Raw genomic sequence first — 24,570 nt, 5'->3', positions numbered from 1 at the left:
TTTTCATTTTCTATTTCAAGATACTCATTTGGCAGCTTGCATAATCACAGTAAAGACTTTTGCACTCTCTCTCTCTCTTCTTTTTTTTTTTTTTAAATAACCAAGGATTCCATAGCGGCTGCCATGAGGTCGGCCTCTAAATTCCATGAACTGTGAGGGACAAGAAAAACAAGCAGAAGGTCAGGTTTTCCATTCCTGACCAGCGTGAATGGGCTGTTTGAGGAGCACCGGAAGGAGGGGTGAGGGTGAGCAGGGAGTTCACTGCCGGCGTACACTTCGTTCTGCTTGGGCAGCAACCTTCTTGGAGATCACCCACCCATATAAGCTGTAGAAACAAAGCTCATCTAAGATCCCTTAGTGAGCTGGTACCACTCTGACAGAAATACTGGAGAGGGATGGCTTTGCAAACAGGAGTGTCTTCCCCTAGTAGAGATGGCTGGGAGTTCAGATTCTCTAAGAGAAGGCTGTCTCTGCAGGCTTCCTTCAGGCTCTGGAGAAAGGCACTTGTCTTTTCTCTGGCAGCGATCTTCATTTGATTTCTCTCTTCCCCTTTCTACTCAGCTTCTCATGTTTACTCCACTACTGCCTCACTAACATTCAAAGCTGCCATTCCCAAATAAGATTAAAACCACAGGTGTAAAGAAACCACTGCCCATGATTCTGGTTCATCAGGGCTGTATGGAACAGTTCCTAAGGGCTTCTGAGTCTGTGAATCTTTATGGAAACAACCTCATCATTCTCCCTTGAAGCAGCTGGTGGGTTCAAACTGCTCACCTTTCAGTTAACCAGTGTATCACCCATATTCCTTAAGCACTGGTGTAAAGGGTAGAATTTTTTAAAAACATAATGGGGAGCACAATTCAGTATGTAACAGAAGCGAGCACAAAAACAGTGAACACTTCATTTCTCTCCTGGCTCACTCTGAACGATTTAAGCAAAATTATTTTTAGACTTAAGTAGCTCTGACTTGCTAAAAATAGTGTTTGATTTTCAAGTAATTTAACTGTTTGGTTTTTTTATCTTTAACAAGGAGTTGTTGATGCAGGTTAAAGTTTGAAAGTAACTCAGATTATTTCAATATCTCAAAAATAATAATTTAGGGTAAGTATATTTAGTCACAAGAAAGTATCTTTTGTGAGGACTCCTGACTGGTTTGTGTTGTGATTTTCTGCCCACTGCCATCAAGTCAATTTCAACTCATAGCAACTCTCTGCTGAGTTTATTAAGTTAGGAAGAGTTATTTATGGAGTGAATGAAAGCCACATCATTAAAAATGCTGATAGCTTCCTTGAAACTTAGGGTTGTGGGACCACTCAGCTAAGATGACTCTGCCCTTGCAATCCTGTCTCATAAGCTCTTCTGTCTGAGGTTCTCAGAGACAGGGATCACTTTATTTCTGCTGGGGGACTTGAAGAGTCATCATCCCCACCACCGCTCATGTTTTCAGGCACCACTGTTCATGGAGGACTTTGGGTGCATTGCTAAGAAATATTTGGGGTATTATAAAGGGTAAAAGGGAGTAACTCGTTACCTTTGCATTTTGGAAAGACTCCCGGTCCCTGTAAAGACAGTCAGCCAGGGAGGCAGGCCCAGTGAGCACAGGGGAGCAGTGATAAGGACATGTGCCAAGACTGGCTGAGGATGGTAGAAAAAGGAAGCTAAAGAGGACATTCAGCAGGATTTGAATGTGTTTGTATGGAGCGACGTAACCAGGAAGAGTCCTGCCACTTCTAGTGAGACAGATGGCTGGGAGTGCAAACCACTTCACATGAATTCTGCATATGAGTCTCCTGACCCAGAAATAAATTCTAGAGCCTAGGAAGCAGGATAAGGAATGGGCCTGGGCCCCACTCCCCAACAATGTCCAAGTCATGGCCCTGTGTGCACATGAAGTGCCTTTATTACTGGATATGACGTAGGGGAGAGATGTCAAGCTTTCAGGATTGGACAACTGGCAATGTCACAGCTGAGAGTAGAGAACCCAGGGTAGTTTACAGTTTAGTTTTAGGTGAATAGAGCAAACAGACATTACAGAGGAGAAAGAAAATAGATGTCTGAGGAGATTGTGAAAATTGTCTTGGAGCATCAAGAAATCAGAACAAAGGGAAAATATGTTGAATAAAAGAGATAAACAGAAGATTTCAAAGGACAGGTCAAGAAGATGAGGCTAAGTATTATAATGGAATGTGCAAAATGAGAGTTGGAGAATAAAAAGGGAAGAATTGGCTGGACATTTCTCAAGCTGAAAGAAATTATAAACAAAGTTTCAAGTTGCAGTACTGACAGATGCTGTGTCTGAAATCTTGAATGATCCAGGAAGCATCAAAAGAAAATAGAAAAAATACATAGAATCACTGTACCAAAAACCTGTGGGGCCTGCCCACACATGGATCCTGAGTGAACGTCCAGACCAGCCTTATCTGTGTTACCCTTCACAATGGGAATCTCTCACATTCACCCAGCAGTGGCCAAGAGGAAACTTCACACTGCCCAGGCGAGATGGCTCCCGCTTACATGCTTTGCCCGCCCAACTGGTCCCTCCAGCTCATGGTGTACTGGCCCACCCACTTCCTGGATTGGGGCTGGTGGCCCTAGTGAGAGTTGTTTCTGAGTCAGAAAAAGTTATTTCTTTATGGTTGCAAGAGCAGGGAAGGGATCCAGCTGGGGAAAGGACTGCCTACGAACTCAGACTTGTACTTGGGTAGGCTGGTGAGGGGCGAGGGACTGCTACTGGGGACCAGACCTCTGTGACAACCAAGATGAAGAAGTTGGAAAGTATATTGTCCACTCTGCTCCTGTCTGATCCTTGGTATTTTTACAAAACTATGCAATGACTAAGGAGCCTAGTGATGCTGCAGTTAAACAGCATGGCTGCTAACTGGGAAGGTCAGCAGTTCAAACCCACGGAGCCACTCCTTGGAAAAAGATAAGACAGCCTGCTTCTGTCATGGTGCAGCTTGGGAAACCCTTGAGGCAGTTCTCCTGGTCTTACAAGGTTATCAGGAGGAGCTGGGGTATTCAATGGCTTTCTCCCTGACATAAATATGTTTGTTAATTCCTCTATTTTGTTCACAGGACGGGTTCTCATAGAGATTTCAATTACACACAAGAAACTCAACGACAGCCTTGATGAAAGTGTATGTCAACTGTTTATATTTATAATATATGTATTTTTTATTTACTGAAAGATTCAAATTTAGTGAATTTTCCCCTCTTTTGTTAACAGTTTAAAAAGTTCCATAAAGAGATTATACATGAGCTGGAGAAGAAGACAGAACTTGATGTAAAATACATGAATGTAAGTCCAGGGGTTTTCTCCTCCGCCTCTGAAGTCGCACTGTCCAGACATGCACCACTTGTCAACTCACTAGACCCTAGTATTAACACACATCCTCCACCACCTGTACCAGCACCAGCTCAGCAGAAGCTGATGGAGCCTTGTGGTGGGTGAATACAGGGTGCATAAAACTGACAGCATTCCTCTACGCTAAAGGGACTCGCTTTTGGCAAACACTTGAGCCTTTGTCAAAAACAAACAAATTAAAAAGGACTATAAAACATCAGACTGCTTTTGGAAAGAAGATTGTTCAAGGCAGGTCTGTAGGTGATTCGACCTCTGTGGCATATTAGTGCCGCTCCTGCTTCCAGTCGGTAGCCATGTGAAAGAACACCTACTGCCTTGAGCTCTTTGTGGAGTCTCTCACATGTCACCCCAGGATTGTCCATACTGGCATTTCCTTAGGTCATCTTCAGACTGGCCTCCACTTCCAGGGCACAGCAGTTACTCTTTGCCCCTCGGTACCCACCTCACCCCGCACCCCATGGAGCAGGGAGCGGAGGAGGTTACCCTAAAGATCCCCCTAGTGGGGACCATGAGACCTCTGCCTGCACCCGCATGTGCTCTTGAACCCCTGAAAGAAGGCAGAGTCGGGGCTGAGGTGTGGTTCAGGCCACAGGCTTTACCTACATTATATGGGTTTTCCTACAGAGCGTCCCTGACATGGAGGTGCTCTTCTCACCCTGTCTTTACAGGCAGAAAGAAAATAGGAGTTGTAGAGAAAATAGGTAATTTGCCAAGATCAGCCAGGTATTAACAGATGTAGGTAGAATTCAAATGCAGGGCTGCTAGGCTTCAGACCCTGGGTACCTAAACTCCCAGATGCATGGCACCAGAGGAACCAAGGCTGTCAGGCATGTCCCTCGAGTGGTCATTCGTAGCACACCGAGCGACCTGTCCCTCACTGTCCTTTGTTTATTCACCAGAATACTTACCGATCATTCAGTGTGATGAATCCTGTGATTTTGTCTTCAGAACAGCCAGTTCGGTCAAGGCCTCCTTGTGTAAATGGGGGCGTTAACTTGAAGGTTGGGACTGAGGTGTTGGAGCCACAGCCTATGGCACCTCCTGGGGTGCTCCAGTTCTAGCATAGCTTTCCACTTTCAGGCAACTCTCAAACGTTACCAAACGGAACACAAGAACAAGTTGGACTCTTTGGAGAAATCGCAGGCTGAGCTGAAGAAGATCAGAAGGAAAAGTCAAGGAGGACGGAACGCACTCAAATATGAACACAAAGAAATCGAGGTGAACGTGGTGTCCTGTTTTCTTCTGCTTTGTTGTTGGGTTTGTACGGCTAGGGGCACGCTGACTGCTCCCAGGCGGGCTGAGCTTCAGGCTATCATGAGCTGCTCCTGAGGTTGAAAAGCAGGACCTGGGTTTAGTAAGCCCTGAAGCAGCAGAGCTTTCTGTAATTAGTCGGTGACTTTGGAACGTAGGCTGTGCATTTGGTTAAGTGCTCAGCTGCTAACTGAAAGGTCAGCAATTCAAACCCAGCAGTTGCTTCTGTAAGGATTTATAGCCTTGGAAAGCCGGAGGGCCAGGCCTACTTTTCCTGGAGCAGGGGCTTGGATTAGCTTTTGGGAATATCCGAGCAAACAGAGGACCCGAGTGGTGCAAGTACTGACTGCTAACTGAAAAGTAGGTAGTTCAAGTCTACAGCCGCTCTGCAGGAGGAAGACATGGCGGTCTGCTGCTGTAACGATTGCAGCCTTGGAGACCCTGGGGAGGTTCTCCTCTGTCCTTCATGGTTACTGTTAGTCAGTTGACAGCAGGGAGTTTTAGACCTCCTAAAAACACTGGTGTTACCTTCTGAGAACAGGGAGTGGGATGACTATAGTCAACATCAGTATTCCCATTTTAATGATTGGAAAGCTGAGGCTCTTCATTTGAAACTGGAATTTAAACCAAGACCTTTCTGGTTCTGAAGTCTGTGTCTTTAGACCACTCACATGCATAGTAATACTTTAAGTGCATAGTAATACTTTGTGCAAATTGCCCAGTGGAAATGGAAAGCCTTTGGCAACTTCCCTTCCCAGATGAGTCAGAGCTCTTAATGAGAGTGATTTTATCTTTGAGAGTCAGGTCACAGCTCAGTTCATCAAATGTTTGTCTGTAGCCAGTATGTGCTCCATTATCAAAATAAACCCTGGTGGGGAATACTGCCTAGACTGCAACTGCTCGCTTGCTTGTGTCGCATGTGTGTAATTGTTACTTTTCTTCCCAGTATGTGGAGACCGTTACCTCTCGCCAGAGTGACATCCAGAAATTTATTGCAGATGGTTGCAAAGAAGCTCTGCTTGAGGAGAAGAGGCGCTTCTGTTTCCTGGTTGACAAACACTGCAGCTTTTCAAATCACATACATTCTTATCACTTACAGGTGGGCATGTCAGCCACATGTTTCAAGTATATGAATAATCTTCCTATTTCAGTACCCTGAATGCTTCAACTTCTGTATATCACGACCTGCTGGTGCCCAAGGAAGATTGCAGAGGCGGCTGTGTTAGCCACCTTGAATATGTGACTGTTTAGGATTGTTAGTGACACACTCAAGTGTCTACTTACAGCATTTAATTAGTAAACTTAATGTAGTGTCCCTTGAACTATGTGGGGCTTTAGTGGCATTCACATCCCTCAAAATAGAATACAGTATGCAACCTAGAGTTGACCCTTGAACAACATGGGTTTGAACTGCAAGGCCTCACATGTTTTGTATATCTGCTTAAAACACCCCCTATAGCATTAGTTCTTCCCTCATGGGCAGTTTAAACTGCTCACATAGAGATGATTAGCAAGCATAAAGTCTCACCGACACAGCAGCAGAGAAAATCTGCTAGAGAGTGGGCCCACGCATTTCAAACTCATGTTGTTCAAGCACTAACTGTCATATGTCCATTATTTTAAATCCCTTTTGACATAATGCTTTATAATTGAGAAATGCTGCTCTTCTCTTTTCTCTCAGGCAGTCTGCATCCCTGCCACTGTACCCTTCTCCAGGGGCTTTGGAGGCCTCATGTCCACGTCCTTGTCCATCCCACCCACATGACATAATGCACTTACAGGCCTTCCCTTGATCCCTTGAACAACAGATCAAGCTGTTGCCGCTGTGTGTCAGGCTGCCATTGGGGCAGAGCCCAGCTACTCCACATGCCTTCCGTCAGCACCTTGCCCCTGCCCTTCACACCAGCCTGTGCTCACTGCAGACGGATGGCTACAGATAGACACCCTAGAAAAGGTGGCTCACTGGGGGAGCTTTGGCAGGTTATTCACAAGAAGAGCCAGGCTTTGGGGGCCCTTGTCCATCCTCTTTCTGCAGCCATGCGTCCTGTGATAAGCAGTTCTTGAGCCACTGAGAAGAGAGTTGGGGTTACCACATACTGCTCTGCCCTCCCCGTCTGTCTTCTAACTTGGCCTCATTCCTTACCCCTGTTAATCTGAACTCTCCTCAGACTGAGGGAGAGGGCATTCTGGTGCTTAAAATCAACCGTATGTTGCTCAGAGCATCCACCACACTCCGTGCTATCTGTGAGATTGATTGCTTGATGGGATTTTTATCTATTCATTAAACAATTCACGTTTGTCTTTTTGTTTCTTTGGGATTCACAGTCTGCAGAAGTACTTAATTCCAAACTGCCCTGGTGGCAGGAGACCTGTTGTGATGCCACCAAAGTACCTGAGAAGATCATAAATATGATAGAAGAAATAAAGACCCCAGTCTCCACTCCACTGTCCGGAACCCCTCAGCCCTCCCCGATGATCGAGAGAAGCAACATGGTAGGAACTGCTTAGCTAGCCAAAATTTTGGATATGCACTTGTGATGTGATTTGGGTCTATGCAGAGGGTAAAGGCCTTTGTTAGTGAAATTGCAGGCCCCTTTTATTTCTCCTGTTGTTGGATGCCGTCAGGTCAGTTCCAACTCAGAGCTGCCCACCAGGATGATCTTAGCTGTAATTCTTTCCTCTGATTCTTATTCATGGGGCCGACCTGTGTGTTAAAAGTACAGTTGTGCTCTGTAGGTATTTTTTGTGTTAATTTTAGTTTGGGTGATAGAGTAGTTTTCCTATTCAATATGTATGTACCACCTTGTGTATGTATTTTGTGACACTGATTATGGTCCCCTCTACATTGATACATTAGGTGTAACAGCTTAATGGGAACAGATTGCCAGTTCTTCCTCCCACAGGCCACTGGATGGGTTTGAACCATAAACTTTTCTTAGCCAGTCCAGTCCTTAACCACTGTGCTACCAGGGCTCCTTACTATTTCTTCTAAGGTCCATCTTCTCTTACTCTGACTCCCTCTCATCCCGATTTGAAACTAGCTGTGCAAATGGCATATAATGTGCCATTATAAAAAAAAATTTTGTTTTGGAAAACTTACGACTATTTTTAGGTATTATGACTCACTCTCTGAAAGTTGCTTGGTTTTTTATTTTCCAGAGAAGGGAGTATAATTGAGTAGGAAAACCCCAATACCAACTGTATAAGATGGTTAGTTGAGATAATAGTCACCAAAGTAATTTGGTGAATTCATAGGCAGTGAATTGGGTGTTTTAATTTGCTGATCTTTGGACCCAGGTTTTATTATTATAAACACCTGTGGGTATTTGGGTGCAGCTTATAGTGTGAATAGAAGGGTCTACCCTCCCTGTGTGAAAAGCCCCTCAGCCAACCACCTGCACAGAAAGCCTGCCCCAGCACTGGGGAGGGTCACAGTGAGGGGAAGAGAGGCAGAAGCATTGTGTGCAAGGACATCCGGGGCAGGCCTGCTACAGGGGGCACAGCGCCTCTGCCAGCCAAGAGCTCAGGCCCAGCAGAGATCAGGAGCAGAAAGCATGAGATCTTCCATATATTGGTCTTTCCAATATTTGTATACAATTTAGGGTAGTTCTAATCAGAATAAGAACTTCTCAGAATTAAAATTTTATGAGAAGTAAAATACTTACAATTTTCCAAGAAAACGAAGTAGACACATGGGCCTACTACTAAATACTTAAAAATGCATTCTGGTGGGACAGGACAGCATCCAGAAATAGATTGAAATAGATCTTGAAACCTTACATCATGAAAGATGTTCCCAGGTTGGCATTTCAATTAAGTGGGAAGAGGATAGTTTATATCATGAATTCTTCTCACATCATTGGCTCTTCATCTGGAACACAAAAAAGACATATTCTGTATACGACCCTAGGAGGGCAGTGGGTACGTACTCGGCTGCTAACTGAAAACTTGACAGCTGGGACCTGCCAGCTCCTCCGAGTGACACAGATGAGACAGTCTGCTTCTTTGAAGGCCTGCAGCCTTGGAAACCCCGTGGGCATTTCTGCTCTGTCCTGCAGAGTCACTCAGAGTCACAATCAACTTGACAGCCGGGGGTTTGATTGATTTGTACTCCATACAAAAGTAAAATTTTAGAAGAAGATTGAGAATGATATTGATAGTACCAAGGTGGGGGAACTAACTGCATGAGCAGGACAAGGAACACCAAGGCAGCCTCCTGAGGGAAGGCACTGCCACACTGTTTCTCTCTGATGCACCTGCCAAGCATCAGTTCAAAATACCTGACAGCTCCCTGATGCACTGGAAATAGCTTCATTTAAAATCGGTAATGGATGACCAGGCAGTTCACAGGGAAGAATGCAGACGACCAGGGCATGCGTGACAGGAGCTTACACCTCCCTTGTGTCTGAGAGATAATAGTCCAGATGGGTGCATTGCTGTAAAGGCATGTATTTGTGTGCCACCCATCAAAACTTGAACAGCACATCAAAGTAGGGAAGAATCAGGATGAACAGCCTCTTCTGTACATTGTTAGGGAGATGAGAATCACAGTGATCTTTTTTAAATTACCTGGCAAAACCTACTTAAGAATTCAAATATACATAGTTCATCAACACTTCTATTTTTAGAAATCTCATGTCTATATTTAAAGGCATCAGTGTGAAATGACAGTGAACTAACAATTTTAAGAAAACTGAAAAACTATAGAGTATAAAAAATTGTTTTGTTAAAAAAAATTGTTCTATACTCTTAAAATAATTCAAAGTAGGCCAGTGCCCTTCAATGAGAAGAACTTGAGGGAGAAGGAAAAGGTAGAATTTCAAGGATAAGATGCAGAAACAATCCTGAGAAGCTACAGATTCATTTCCTACGCTAAATACTAGACTAACAAAGAATTGTTCACAGGTTGGGAAGGATTATGACACCCTTTCCAAATATACACCAAAGATGCCGCCCCCCGCTCCTTCAGCCAAAGCCTACACCGGTCCTTTGATTGACATGTTTAATAACCCAACCACAGTTGGACAGAATTCGGAAAATATAAATAACTCAACAGGTAAGAGATTTGGGCCTTTTTTTTTTAATACTCCTTACAATTACTTGAAATGAACTTTGGATAAATGAATGTGTCATGAAGTCTACCTCATGCTCAGCAAACATGCCTGGAAGCTTATGTTTAGCATTGGTTTTGAGGAACTCAACCTCAAAAAAAGTCTCAATTTTCATATGACATTAGTATCTGCATAAATGTCTTAATTCTGTTGACTGCACATATTGCAACAAATTGGGGCCAGTGATTATTAACAAACACTTCTGACAGCTGCTTTGGTTAAATGCCATTCTTCCTACAGAGTCTTTGGCACCTAGGACCTTGCCCATTAGTGTAGCCACTGGGTCAGTTCATCTTGTAGGAGACTAGCAGAATTTGAGTGCAAAAGAAGTCACTAACATCTAAGATTACTTAAATTTCTAAGAAACACCTAAAAAAAAACGACTGCCTGCCCAGTCCTTCTTACGTGGTTTATTTCAGCCTGTACATGGACTCTGGTAGAGCTTGGCTGCCCCTTTGGGGCTCCAGGAACTCAGTGATCCTGGGAGAGCCCTGGCCTCACAGGGCTCGGGTCATTGACATGGCTCCACTGAGAACATGCCCAAAGTATGTCGCACGAAGTCCCTTTATCCTCACCCCTAAGGGGCAGTCTGGTATACTTTGTCCGAGACACACTTGTTTGTTCTTTTGGCAGTCCACGGTATCTTCAGTATTCTTTGCCAACACCACTCGCAAGTGTCACTTCTTCTTTTAGTCTTCCTTCTTTACTGTTCAACTTTCATGTGTATATGAAGCAACTGAAAATACCATGGCTCAAATCAGGTGCACCTTAGTCTTTTAAGTGATGTGCTTGCTTTCCAGCACCTTAAAGAAGTCCTTGACAGCCAATTTGCACAATGTAATACCATCTTTGGAATTCTTGACTGCTGCTACCATGGGTATTGATTTTTAATTCAAGTGAAATAGTTGGCAGCTTCAGTCTTTTCTCCACTTAACTGTGATGTTGCCTGTTGATCCTCTGGTGAGGATTTTTCTCTTCTTGATGTTGTATAATATAACCCAATACTGAAGACTGTAGTCCGTGATCTGTAGTATTTCAATCCTCTTCACTACCTGCAAGCACGGAATCGTCCTTCAATCCTGATGCTACATTCTTCATAGACTCCAGTTTTTTGGATTATTTGCTCAGTATACAAACGGAACAGGCATAGAGAAAGGATAAAAGCTTGTACACAGCAGCACACAAACGGCTCTGCCTGGTCCTGCCGTGTCTTCCAGTCCATGGTACACGTGCAGCCCCCGTGTCAGTTCACCATCTTCAGAGCGGTTGTGATCAAAATCCAGTTGCCTGGCAATCTTCTGAGCCCTCTGGCAAAGACCTTTTAGCTTGAGGCCCTTTCCCTGCAGGCTCAGGAAGACCACAGACCACGATTCTATGTCTGTTCCTTGCAGCCCTTGCCCAGTTCAGGCAGTGAAATAACCCTTTGTGGGAGTTTCTGCAGAACGAGCACGTGCTGGGTGGGAGGAGGGATGGTCTAGAGCTTCCCCCATGGATGTGATCCCTGACTTTTTCAAAATAAAATTTTTTATTTTAATTGTAATTTTAATGAAAGTTTACAGAAAAGTTGGATTTTCATTCACTGTTGCACATTTTTACCCCCGCTTCCTCCCTCCCTTCCCTCTCTCCCAGTTCATTTTTACCAGCCATAATGCCCCATTCATCTTTCAGCAGACTCTCCCGAGGATCCCAGTCTACAGCGGTCCGTGTCTGTTGCCACTGGCCTGAACCTGATGAAAAAGCAGAAAGTGAAAACCATTTTCCCACACAACGCTGGTGGAAACAAGACCTTGCTCAGCTTTTCACAGGGAGAGGTCATCACGCTGCTCGTCCCTGAAGAGAAGGACGGCTGGCTCTACGGGGAGCATGACACCTCCAAGGTGTAAGTCACCACGCTGATGCCGTCCGCACACCTTCCTGCTAGCCAATCAGCCGGAAGGAGGGTGGCAGCGTGTTCTGACTGTCCCTGTGTGCTTATGCGTAGACGGGTACCCCTCGACTCCTCACACTCCACAGACACTGCATTTTTCACAAATTGAACACTTGCAACTCTCTGTGCACCAAATATCAGTGCCATTTTTCCAACAGCTCGTACTCACTCCAAGCCTCTGTGACATAGTTTGCAAACGTTCTCATAGTGCCGATGTATGCTTAACAGACTTCAGAGACCCCTGCCATCAAGTCAGTCCCAACCTCTGGAGATTCTCCAGATTTCCATGGTCATAAATCTTTACAGGAGCCAGCTGCCCACCTTCTCCATGGGCAGCTGGTGGGTTCGAACCTCAAACCTTCAGGTTAGGAGCCAAGCACATACCAGTTACATCAATGCACATACACAGGTTTTGTTCATGCTGTACTGTGATCTCAGACAAGAGTGTGTGCATCTGGCTTCCTTTCTCAAGAATCTATCAGACGTATCTTGTTACATAAAAGTAAACCCTGCCCTTGTCATTCCAGCCATGGGCTAGCCAGTGACATGAATATTTTTATGAGCCTTTATCAATTCATTCCACACATGAGCCTGTGACCAGCATGTACTCCATGGTCAGCACTGTCCCCAAGTCACCCCCAGCATGTCTTCTGTTCTGTTGTCTGTTGCTTGTACCACATGATAATCTTTTTTTTTCTTTTTCCTTCACCTGCAGGAGAGGTTGGTTCCCGTCATCCTACACAAAGTTGCTGGAAGAAGGCTCAAAGGCAGCAGCATCTGTGCCTGTGCCAAGGTAGACCCTGGGGTGGCTCCTTCCCACCACCAGAAGCTTGCTCTTGATGGGTATTGCAGGCAACCAGAGCCACACTCCAGATCATGTAGCCAGCTCCATGGAAAACCTCAGAGCTCTGGGCTAGTAAGAAAGGCTGTGTGCTGTTTCCTGTGTCATTCTGTTGTCTGCTGTGGAGACTCAGACCACTGCCGTCCAGCCCTTGCAACCCATTCTCCGCTCACCCACCACTTCTGGTTACTTACCCAATCCTGTGCACTCGTTTTCCATCGTTTCACGAAGCAGTAGCCTTTGACACCTGCCCAATCCTGTGCAGCGTCCTCTAAGTCCATGGCATTTCACCCCTTGTAAACAGCACAGGAGCTGGGAGGGCAGTGAGCCAAGGGAAGAAACTTACATTTGAAAGGGATTGAATTGCTGATTTTTTAAAAAATCTTAAGTGCTTGATGGCTTGCTAAGGATATTGCTGGGGTCTTTGTTTTTTTATTGATCATTTTAGACTGAGTAGATCAAGAGTCAGCACCTCATCAAATGCGTTTTCCTCTACTTTGCTTCTGTCATGACTTTGAAGAATTTCTTTAGAGTTTGATCCATGTTGTTATGCACCATCGAGTCAGAACTGACTCACAGCGGACCCTCCAGCAGGTTTTCAGAGGCTGCAGATTGCACAGGAGACTTCCCACCTTTCTCCCATGGAGCAGCCGGCAGATGTGAACTGCATGCCTTTGGGCTGGCAGCATAATTTCTTACCACTCAGCTACCAGCGCTCCCTGTAGCCTTTGATTCATTACGGGGGTGGGGTGTGTGTGTGTGTGTGTGTGTGTGTGTGTTTTGAACCCCTCATCCCATCAGTTACAGTCATGTGTTGCTCTTGGTCATAGACTGGGCAAGGTGTGTGGGATCTGGACGGCAGGATTTTGTCTAACTTGGATGCAATAACATCTCCATTTCAGCCCTGTCCCCATGAGAAGCATCAGCACGCTGAACTTGTCCGAGAAAAACGTTGTCATCCCCCCGCCACACTATCTGGAGTGTGTGACCACTGGGGCAGCTGCAGAGAGGAGCACTGATACCTCTCAAAACACTTCCACCTTCAAGGCTCCTGCACCCAAACCAGAAGCCCTGCCTACTGTGAGTAAAGCCCAGGGGGTCACATCTCAGTGCTTGGGAGCTCAGAATTGCCCGTCCCACCCTGACAGCTTTGTTCTGCCACCAGCATGGAGGTGGTGGCCTCCCTGCCCTCAGCTCAGAGGTCGTGCTCAGTCTCCTGTCACTCAGCCCCAGTTCCTTCATTTCAGTCTCTTGCTCACTCTTTATCTCACAAGTGGTTGTTTACACACTGGAAGTCCATACTTTGCCAGATTCCAGCAGGCTTTTATCACCTTCTCTACAGTTGCTTCCAGTGTCACATTGTTTTCTGAAGGAAGGCGAAAGATTAAAAGTGGGCACTTAATCTTCAGTCTGCTAGGGAAGCAGAAAGTGTTCAGCTCCCGCCAGGCAGTGTGTACGCCATCTTTTGTTCTTGAAAAGCCCTCTCGGGCGGGGGTGCGGGGGGGGGGCACAGGGTGAGAGGACATGCACTGGGAAGACATAGTGTGTAGAGGGGGCAGCTGAGGGCCAGGTGCTGGGCTCCAGAGACACAGAGCTGAACAAGACCAGCCCCTGGCTCCTCAGGTGTATGGTACCTCTAGTGGGAGGAAAGAGACCCAAGCACCGGTGATAAAAGCCGTGTGGGAACCTACAGCAGCTGAGGTGCTCAACAGGGTGAACCTGGGTGAGCAGCACAGCCTTGGCACTGGGACCCAGACCAGGGTGGAGTGTGGGTCACTTCCTCGGCTCGCCCTTAGCGCCAACACCAGGAAAGCAGGTGACGGAGCTCACAGGACTCTGTCACCACAGCAGCAGGCTGGGCCTCAGCACTGTCTTGATGAGGGCGGAGGAGCCTTTACACCTTTATCATGGATTATTCTGTAGAGAAATGAAGGCAGAAAATGAAGGAGTTAGACAGCAAGATGAGGCGCAGTGTTGAGGCCTCTGTGCTGGCCAGGAGCGGGGCTTCCAGCCTCGGGGTGCAATTGGGAGCTGAGGGTGTGAACCTGAGTACAGCAGGGCATGGCGGTGACCCAAGTTCCTGTTTGAGATCTGTGCTGAGGGGTGAGTGGCCGGACAAGAGGCCGTGAAGCAGGCGTGTCAGCGGAAAGGGGTGCATTGAAGAAGTAGAGTAGGACATGGGGTTACACCAAGTGCCCTTGAAGACTCTAGTCTTGATTAAAATTAAGCCGGTCAATGTGATTGTGGTCGCTCTGCTGCGCATTCGAGTAAGTAGTTAAATGGACACTGGTCCCAGAGGAGAAGAGAGAGGAGGCAGGTAGGGGACAGTGGGAGAGTAGAGGGCAGTGAAATAGAACCGCTGGTGTGGAGGGAGTTGGAAAGGGACTAGAAGGCAGGACAGTCAGCTGGCAGGAACACAGCGGGGGGACAGCTGAGCAGCGCTCATGGCCACTGGGTGGTTCTGCCGGACTGCCCAGAGCCCACCCAGACATCCCAGGGGCGAGGACCGTGCACAAGCACAATTCTGCTGAGCCAGTACCACTATTGGGGTGTGTTTTCCCTTCCTCTTACTGTGGGTGCAGTGCACACACAGCCGTCTCCCTACTTTCTGGTGGGATGTGGGGCTCTAGGCGCCAGGGTGTTGGGGCTTTTGTCCCCCTGTGAATGGTGGACTCCATCATACAAGCTGGACAGACATTTAGGGTCAAAGTTCTGCCTCAATTGAGTCTAGAAAAGCACGTGTTAGGAATCTCATTCCAAAGTGCCTTTGTCCTGCTCCTCAGATACACGCACTGCATGGATCCACTGTCTGTCTGGCTCTTTCCAGACGTGTCCAGACAGCTTTCCACAAGAATGGCACATGCAGGTTGCCCCCTCCTCTGCCTCCTCATGATTTACTGTCTGGATGGAAAGGTGTTTGTCCTGCGTGTAGTCCTCGGTGCCGGTTTTGCTTCTTGTGTCCACATGATGTCCTTGGCCCTGTTCCCATGGCTCCTCGATTCCCAGGAATTGGCATGTAGCTCTCAAGCCTGTACCAGAGCCTGGGCTTTGCTGTTTGTCCATTTTGCTTTGTGAGAGTGCCTCCCTGGATGTGGCCACCAGGAAGCCACACACTATCACTGGGCAGAGCTTTCTGTGATGGTGGACGTCTTCAGAACCACACCGCCTAGTCCCATGACCTCAGCAAGTGACAGGTGGCATGGCTTTTGTAAGATTGCATAAAGCCTTTTAAGGGAAGAAAGTCTTGTCCAAAGCTCACTTAGCGCTGGGATCATAACCGAGAACGCTGGTGTCTACCAGAGTAGAAAATGACATGTTCTTTCCCCACGTGGCTAGTTCCCGGGACTGTGCTAAACTTGGTTAACTGAAAAGCTGTGTGTTCAAACAGCCACACACCAAGTAATGACACACCTTTGGGTAAATCTGATGTCAGGAACGTCTCCAAAGTGCAGAAGCAACAGCATTGATCTGGAGACTAAGGTGAACCGGATCCTGGACCTGGTCTTCTCACTTACTTGCTATGCATCAGAAAGCTGGACAGTGACTAAGGATGATAGAAGAATCAATGCCTTTGAGGTGTGGTGCTGAAGAACAATATTGGACATACCATAGATTACAGAGAGAACAAACAGGCCTGTCCTGGTGAGGGTGAAACCAGGCTGCTCCATGGAGGTTAGGATTTATAAGCTCTGTTGCACATACTTTGGGCACATGGCCAGGAGGGACCAGTCCCTGGAGAAGGACTTCATGGTGGGGGTCCAGGTGTGCCGGAGACCGTGAGACTGGCTCAGGATAGGGCATCGGGTCATGGAATCGCAGCAACTCAGCGGCCCTGAACAACCACTCCCCGAGAGAGGATAGTCCACCTGGTCCCCTCATGTGTTGCCTGGTGCTGCTTGCATTAAACATCTGAGGGGAGATGTCCTGTCGTCACCTAGCAGTCATGACCACAGATTTTCAAAGAGCCAAGTCCAGATTGGGACAGGGTGCCTGTGTAGAAATTACTGAATCATCACACCCTTAGCTAAAATATTTTAAATAACACTTTCTGCTTATAGAAATACCCAGGTGTCTTTTGCTTGCTTGCTTTGGAAGGAAGGGGGTGGATGTTTTGGAAAACCCTGTGTTAAGACGTTCGGATCCACCAGCTGCTCTGAAGCAGAAAGACGGACAGTGTCCTCCTGAGCAATTTACAGCCTCTTCAAACCTGCTGGAGAGTCAACCCTGAGTTCCTTTTCAAGAACAGTGTGTGAGAATTAAGATATGCTGAGCATTTTCTGGTGGCATGTCCGCCATTTGTCAGCCAGCGGCAGATGCTCCAGCGATGGGTTTATCCAGTGCAGACCGGGCCTCGGAAGCCTGAGTTCAGCCACACTCACTTTATTATGTTTTCCTTTACCAACTTTTCCCGAGATGCCGTATCTTTCACAGATGGTTTGTGGCAACCAGTGTCGAGTTAATGTGCCGGTGCCAGTTTCCTAACAGCACGTGCTCCTTCGTGTCTCAATGTCCTACTTTGGTTATTCCCCCAGCATCAGATGTTGTCATGCTCTTTCGTGGCATGTGCGGATACTGCACTGCTGACATACGTGCAGCATCTACTGGGAAGCCAGAAGAGCCGTGGGACGCCCTTTATCTGGTGTCGGAGCTCAGTGCACAGTATCTCGAGATGTGCTCTGCCCACCACGCCTCTGTCCTCCCAGGAAGCACATGGCTCAGAAACCTGTGAAGCAGACAGAGAGGCCAGCAGGGGAAATGATGGTCCCGCAGCACACTGGGAAGTTCAACTCTGTTTGTCGATGTATTGGTCAGCTCACTGCCAGGACAGACCCTTGTGCTGGGAGCTGTTCACTGAGGGATGATGATCACGCTGCTTTCTCATCTGGAGGGTGATGGGAAAGAGCTATTCAAAGTTGGAGGAAAATTCTAATTGACTTTAAGAAACCGAGAAGGCCTCCTCCGGTCCCCCCTTCTCCAGCTACACTGCCTCTTCTCTACAGAGTGATGAAGTGGATGTGATCCTGGGAGGAAGAGGTTAATCACCCAAAATACATAAAGTTCTGCAGAGATGCATGAGATGAAACTGCTCACTCACATTCCATTTCGATCACGAGACAGAGGTAATTTACATTTCCGAAGCAGTTTGTCAGGATCCTTCGCAGACTTCAAAGGAAAGCCAAGCACAGCCCTGTCACCAGGCTGCATCTGCTGCCCAGTCCTCTGTCTTTCCGGCAGTCAAGTCACTACCTTGTATCACTCTGACACAACCAAGAGCAGAGCCGGGCCACGCAGGTAGAGAGACAGACCACAGACACGTCTCTGCTGCTCTCAGAAAGTACTTTCGGAAACTGGTGTAATTGCTGGCGTTTAATGGCCCTCCTGGTACCTGCCTCTTGCAAAAGCAGCAGGAGGTGCAGGATCTAATAATCTTGTGTGTCAGGGAGCAGGGGGAGGATGAGGAGTGTGAAATAAAGGAAACCCAGAGTCTGTAGAGCAGTGCTGTGCACTGGAACTTTCTGGATGACAGAAATGGCCCAGAACTGCTGCAAGTACAGTGTCTACTGGACACATGGGGCCTAGAGACGTGAAAGGTGTGGCTGAGGAGCGATGCTGCGGTCTCCCTGGATCCCATTTACATAACCCTGTCACATCACATGATTATAATCCAACTTAAATAACCATCACTAACCACAGACTGATCCAGGCCTTGATCTTTGCAATCACTTGCTATGCATCCGAAAGCTGGATAATGAACTAGGGATGATAGAATTGATGCCTTTGAGCTGTGGTGCTGGAGAAGAGTATTGAATATACCATGGACTGCTGGGAGAACAAACAAGTTCATCCTGGAGAGGGTGAAACCAGGTTGCTCCTTGGAGGCAAGGATTCTGAAGCTCCATCTGACATACTTTGGACATGTAGCAAGGCAGGATCAGTCCTTGGAGAGGGACATCATGCTTGGGAGGGTGGAGGGAAGCACAGGAGAGGACGACCCTCGATGAGATGGATTGATTCAGAGACAGTAAGCACAGGATAGAGCAGGGTTTGGGGCTGTTGTACATAGGATCGCTATGAGTCACTGGAGGCTTGACAGCACACAACGGAACAACCAACAAACTGGTCTATTATATCAGGCAAATGCAGGCACAGACTCAGTAGAGAAGTGTCAGCAGTAAAGCCCAGCAGAGGGGCTGAACAGAGCTGGGCAGGCCACAGACAGCCCACCTGAGAGGCTGAGGGAAGTCGGGCATGCTCTTCAGGGCTGGGCCAACGTCCTCAGGTCTGTGTCACAGGTTCTCAGAACCAGACCAGCACCATTACTCCAATGATGCTGCAGGAGTGTTCTGCTCAGGCCCGCCACTGGGGTCTCTGGGAGTTGGCCAAGCATCTTATTTTAAAAGAATGAAAAACTGGTTTTTCTTAGTCATTACTTAACACTGCTCATCAGTTGCTGGTTGTTCCAGGAGGCATTCTGTGCACATCCAGCATCTTCAGGCTTAGCTGCAGACACTGCAGCCAGGGATCCAGGCACTGAGAAGGCACTTGAGGGGGCCCTGGGAGGATGCATGCCCGAAGGTCCCAGGTCTCGCTTCCCCATGAGGCTCTGGGCTGAGCTTAGCAAGCACTGGCTCCCTCCTAATGCTTTGGAGTTTACCTTTTGATTGTGGTTTGGATGAAAATTTCCAAAGCAAATTGGTTAATTCCCTTCAACAACTCAGTTTCTTTCATGGCTCTGATTGCAATCCCCATAGTGTAAGAGCATTCTTCCCACTTCTTAAGTTTTCCATTTCCTTTTTTCCCTGGTAAGATGCTGCCCTTTTGAACTCTTATACCAAGTGTTTTCCTGTCATTATCCACCTGATAGGACTGTTGTCTGGATGAAAGTTGAGTCACAGTTGAGTTCAGGCTGGGTGACCAAAAACGAGTCTTAGGGTCCCACCAGTCTCCCCACCAGCAGGCCTGGTCTTTTCTATGACTGACTGTACTGTGTTTTCTCTCACCTGTCAGAGACCTCCTACTTCTTAAATCAAAATAGCCTGGCCTTGCGGGTGGGCCCTCTAAACAGACTGTTCACTGTTTGCTGCGACAGACACTGGAAATAGGCACCCATGTACCCCAAAGCGCAGCTCCAGGTCTTCCTCCTTTCTGGGGCCCAAGCACTCTGGAAAGGTCACATGGAAACAGCAAGGCCAGAGCGGAGTGGGGGGGCAGCTTACCTGCCTGCTCCATAGTCCCTGGCACAGGGAGGCCCGAGAGTGTTGGAGAGAGGACATCCTGGTAACTGACAACTCAGCATTCCCTTTAAATGCTCAGTGCATCTTCACAAAGTGAATATGCGTAACTGACGACAGATCACAACACAGAACATTAAAAAAAAAAATCCCAACCAAACAGCCAAAACAAGTTTGGGAAAGGTTAAAATGTCAGATTTTGAGCCATTTTAAATCAAGCAAAAAAAAAAAAATTATCAAACCTCTCTCAATAGTCTGTTTGGCAGAGGGATAAACATGGAGCAGTGGAACTGAGTAAAACCTAGACACAGTCCCACATAAATACACCCAGCTGATATTTAAAAGAGCAAATGGGTGAGAGCGCATTCCCAGCCCCCAGGGCTCTCCTCAGCCCAGTCCAGGTGTCTGGTACACAGACACAAGCTCTGCTTTCAGGTGTGGTGGAAATGCTGGACTGTGGAGACAGGGAAGGCCCACAGACCTATCCTGACCCTGTGGAAGAGAGGCAAGGAGGGCCCACGGACCTGCCTGGCCCCATGGAGGAGACATGAGGAGGGTCTGCAGGCCGACCCCGTAGAGGAGAGACGAGGGCCTGCGACTGGCCCAACCCCATGGAGGAGATATTAGGAGGGCCTGTGGGCCAGCCCCGACCCTATGGAGGAGACATAAAGAGGGCCTGCAGGCCTGCCCTGACCCCCTGACTTCAGCTGGCTGTCCTTAGGAGCTCCTCCTGGCTCTCTCTGGTACTTGGAGTTGTGTGCCGCAGAGTCAGAGTCAACTTATAGCTGACCCTCCAGCGGCTTTTCAGAGGCAGTTAATCGCATGGGAGGAAAGTGCGGAGCAGCTGGTGGATTTCCACCACAGTCAGTGCAGTTTCTTAGCACTAGAGCTCTAGAAGAGACTGAAATCGGACAGCAGGGTGCCAGCTCTGGGGAAGGTCCTTGTCCCCTAGCATGTGTGGCCTCGGCACTCCATGAGAACACCGTGTATCTTGGTATCGGTCTTCCCTTAGTAGGTCCAATGGACTCCCTCCATTCTTAGCTCTTTGTTCGGGGTTGGAGGTTATCTCTTCCCCATTTTCCTGTCAGGGAGCTTTGCCTAGGTCAGCTATGGGGACTTCTCCAGGCCCGACAGGACCGAGCCCTCCTTAGACAGTGGTCTCCTGGGGGCAGATGGCGTTCGGGGGGAGGGTGGGGTAAGGGGAGTGTAGGGCAGCTCCTGCCCCCCAAGCGTCCCACCAGGAAGGCCGGCCCCTTCTGCACTGCGGGCACTTGGTTCACACGCTGCGTTAGTGCCCATAGGAGTGGACGATGTGGCCTCAGACAGCTTGGTGGGCCCTCAAATCCAGCTCTGTGTCACCAGGACAGGGAACATTACCAGGAACAGCTGTGCCCACCTAGGCCTGGTGTACGCCTCCTTGGAGACTCCACCTTGAGGCCCTCAGGCCAGTGGCATAAACTGACCAAGGGCGGGACTCTAGGCCACGTGGGCTAACCCTGAGTTCTGGAGTTCTCAATGTCATCTGCCACATCTCCTGATCCCATGGAGACACGGAGGCCCAGGGCCAGCTATAAGGAGCACAGACCTGTGGTCACGGCCCTGGCACCACCAGCCTACCCTCTGCCTAGGCCAGCAGCACCTACACTGACCAGCAGCTGGCCACCTCCAAGGCAGACCTAGGCCACCTGGGCCCAAAGGTCTGCAGGTGGTGTCACACTGCCCTCTCCTGGGCAGCCCTGGAATAACTCCCGGGGCACCACAGGGCTGGTTTGCACAGCCCAGGGGCCACCCTCCTGCAGCCCCCCTACCTGCTGCCCTGGAGCAGAGACCACGCCTGCACACTGGCCCCCTTCTCCCCTCAACCTCTGGCTGGCGTGATTCCCGCCGGTGTACACACGTCCAGCCGCGTGGGTCTGTCTCTTAGGTTTTCTCCTACCAGTCTCACTCCAGGCACCATCAGGCCACCGTGAGGAAAGTGGTGCTTCTGGATGAAGGTGGGGGCTTTTTCTTAGCATCTGTTTCAATGTCTGGAGACCGTGAGTCCCACAAGCTCCTCAGCCCACGTCCTGCCCCTCGGTGCACTCCCTGGTCCCCCTCATTCTGAGTGCCTGGTCAGAACTTCTCATCCTCACCCTGCTCTTGGACACGCAAACTCAAGGAGCCTGACCTTAGGTGTCCAGTGGGCCCCAGTGGAGGACAGAACCCCCCACCTGCCCCACTTTGTCCTCACCTTTGCCACCAAGCCACCTGGAACCCAATGTCACAGCCACTGCGTCAGTCTCTCCCGGGGGTCTCCTCTTCACTGACCCTTTCCAAGTGCGGTGTAAGACTTGCTTTTCAGGGCACCTGTAAGCATGGGTAACTCCCAACGTTCCCACATCCTATAACATGTTCTCTGATTTCCAAAAATACCATCTTTGTTTTCACAGAGCAACGCCAACGGGACCCCAAAGCTGCCTTTTCTCAGGTGCGTTTTATTCGCCATCACACCCTGCAAGTGAGCCTTGTAACATCGACCTTGGAACACAGGAATCACCCCACTGGCACCACGGCCAGCACCCCCATCACCAAGAGGTCCGGGGAGAGGGCAGCCACCCTGTGCTCCCCCCATACTAGAGGCATGCCTGTCAGAGCTGGGCGGGCAGTGGCCTGGGCTGCCCCACCCCAGGTGTCCACGTTATCCAGGCCTGTCCTGAGGGGCTCTCCTAGTGACCACCTCCCTCCGAGCAGGGTGTGGGCAACTTGCGGGACTAGAGAAGTAGGAAGGGGTCCACCTCTTCACACCTGGAAAATCAAACCTCTGTCCAGAGGTGATTCTGAAACTCCTTTCCCTCTACAGTGGAGAAAATCCCTTTGCCACCGTGAAGCTGCGGCCGACCATAACCAACGACCGGTCAGCTCCCATCATCGGGTGAAAAGGCAGCCGAGGCAACTGGTCAGCTCCCATCATCCAGATGGCTGGGGTGCTGGGCTCCCCTTTCGGAAACCAAGTAACCCAGGACAAGTGGGTGCACACACATCGGGCAGTGGGATGCTCAACCAGAGGGGCCTGACCGTAACTTTCTGAGGGCATCAAAGATTCTAGTTCTGGGCTGACACATTTAAGGAAAATTGTTTAGTGACCAACTCGACTCAATCATTTAAATGTTTTCTTCCTTTTCTGTCCAGTAAATTTGGTTCCATTCCTCATTCTATTTTTTTTTTCAATTCTTTGATTTTTTTTTTTTAAGTTAATCGCCAGAATAAGGGACAATTTCCTTCCTTGGCTGGCTTTCTGTACCTGAGTGCAAATGAGCCCATAGTGTCCCCTAGTGAGCACAAGCCCTCCCGTAGCACAGTATTTGTCTAAAGATATTTTGGAAGTTTGCATCTGAGCATGCAAATCAAACTTAAACAATATAAATTATGAAGATACTTTGTAAAATATAATTTTTAACTTAATATCACTTTCATTCTAATCAGAGCTCCCCAAAATGAGAAAGTCCCCACTTTCTTGGAACTTAGCTATCTGCCTGTCACAGCACACCTACTGCTAAGACATTCCCAAGGGCTTTGAGTTATCCATGGACTGGCTGCTAAGAACAGCATGTGGGGGCCGGGGGCCTGCACATCTCTCTGTACGGTGGGCAGGGTCAGCTTGCCTCGGCCTGGTGGGCACAGCTGGGCAGTGTCTGCTGGGCTGGGCTGTGAGGAGCCGGCCGGGGCTTTCTAAGTAAAGGATTGTCAGCGACGTCCACACCTGGACCACTTCCTGGAGGCAGGACCCGTAGGTTGCTCAGTTTTTCCCTGAGGCTTGAGATTGGTCAAGGTGAGATGCAGCAGCTCGGGGGTGTGGTCTCCAGGCTCCTTCCTGTTGGGATGAACCACCTCCCCTGGGAGAACACAGTGACGTGCCTGCCTGGAGCAGGTGCTCTGGGAGCGTGCTGGCGAGAATGACACTTTTTGGGGGGGGAGTGTCTTCTGACTTCATTAAGTATCTGGTCAGCAGATGTGGCTGGACTCACCCAAGCCCAGCATCCACCTCCCAGACTGACCCCGGGGTACCTGCCCACTGCGCTGAGGGGTGTGCTCATGCTCTGTAAATGTGAAGGTATATATTTCATTAGAATAAAAACCATTCAAACATTATTTGTCAAGCTGTAAAATGAGGGTCAGCCTGGCCAGACTGGAGGCCACCCCAGGAGTGGATGAGAGGTGCATCTTGGCTCCCAAGCAGCCCAGCCCCTGAAAGCAGGCTGTCTGGGGGCCTCTCTGTGTTCATGTGCTTCTGAGGGTCCCCCTGCTGTCAGCTCCAATCCCTGACAGTTCCTGGGAGCCCACATGGGACACCTGGTTCACATCACTTGTGTTTAGTCAAGACTGAACCAAGAGGCGGAAGCTGCTGGCTGCTCTGTGATCTCAGGACCCACCTCATGTTTGGAATGTTCCAGAATGGAAGCTGTACAGTGGCCAAGTGCATGCACACAGCAAGACCATGTGGACAATGGTATGAATTCATTTATTAAAACAGCGTTCCTCCCCTTCCTCAAACCCAGGGCTGCCAAAACCAGCAGCAGGGCTTTGCACTGCCACCCCGCTGGGTTTCCAGCTCTGACCCCCAGGCCTGGGACCCCGGCACCCAGCCCACCGCACCTGGAGACACAGTCCCGAAGCTTCGTGGGATAAAGCAGTATTGTACACGACATTTACATCAGAGACATGCCCTCCCTTTACGAGAAGGTGGCACCGCAGTTAGGGCATCTCCGCTTCCTTAAGGCGAAACAGCAGATGAACCCGAAGGGGAACAGGATGATGGCCAAGAAGATCCCCAGGAATGTGAAGGAGTCCTCCAGGACCCCAACTCT

The 24,570-nt window shown here is 48.7% G+C and overlaps 2 protein-coding genes across 2 annotated transcripts in view; one reads left to right on the top strand and one right to left on the bottom strand.

The window, feature by feature from the left end:
* BAIAP2L1 (BAI1-associated protein 2-like 1) overlaps positions 1-22,641 on the top strand; it is a 58,416-nt gene extending 35,775 nt beyond the window's left edge. Inside the window, exons 4-14 of the mRNA XM_006889765.1 lie at positions 3,076-3,137; positions 3,227-3,298; positions 4,445-4,582; positions 5,562-5,714; positions 6,941-7,108; positions 9,521-9,671; positions 11,398-11,605; positions 12,369-12,446; positions 13,397-13,574; positions 22,156-22,193; positions 22,566-22,641. Coding sequence (XP_006889827.1) covers positions 3,076-3,137; positions 3,227-3,298; positions 4,445-4,582; positions 5,562-5,714; positions 6,941-7,108; positions 9,521-9,671; positions 11,398-11,605; positions 12,369-12,446; positions 13,397-13,574; positions 22,156-22,193; positions 22,566-22,641 — 1,322 coding nt within the window. The remainder of the gene's footprint in view (positions 1-3,075; positions 3,138-3,226; positions 3,299-4,444; positions 4,583-5,561; positions 5,715-6,940; positions 7,109-9,520; positions 9,672-11,397; positions 11,606-12,368; positions 12,447-13,396; positions 13,575-22,155; positions 22,194-22,565) is intronic.
* A 1,794-nt stretch (positions 22,642-24,435) lies between these two features.
* The window catches only part of LOC102866482, a 17,455-nt gene continuing 17,320 nt past the window's right edge, over positions 24,436-24,570 (bottom strand). Inside the window, exon 6 of the mRNA XM_006889764.1 lies at positions 24,436-24,568. Coding sequence (XP_006889826.1) covers positions 24,436-24,568 — 133 coding nt within the window. The remainder of the gene's footprint in view (positions 24,569-24,570) is intronic.

The sequence above is a fragment of the Elephantulus edwardii genome, unplaced genomic scaffold (genome assembly GCF_000299155.1).
Source record: "Elephantulus edwardii isolate Elephantulus edwardi_28Jun2011 unplaced genomic scaffold, EleEdw1.0 scaffold00080, whole genome shotgun sequence".
In the NCBI taxonomy this organism is placed as follows: domain Eukaryota; kingdom Metazoa; phylum Chordata; class Mammalia; order Macroscelidea; family Macroscelididae; genus Elephantulus; species Elephantulus edwardii.
This window is presented reverse-complemented; position numbering and strand designations above follow the sequence as displayed.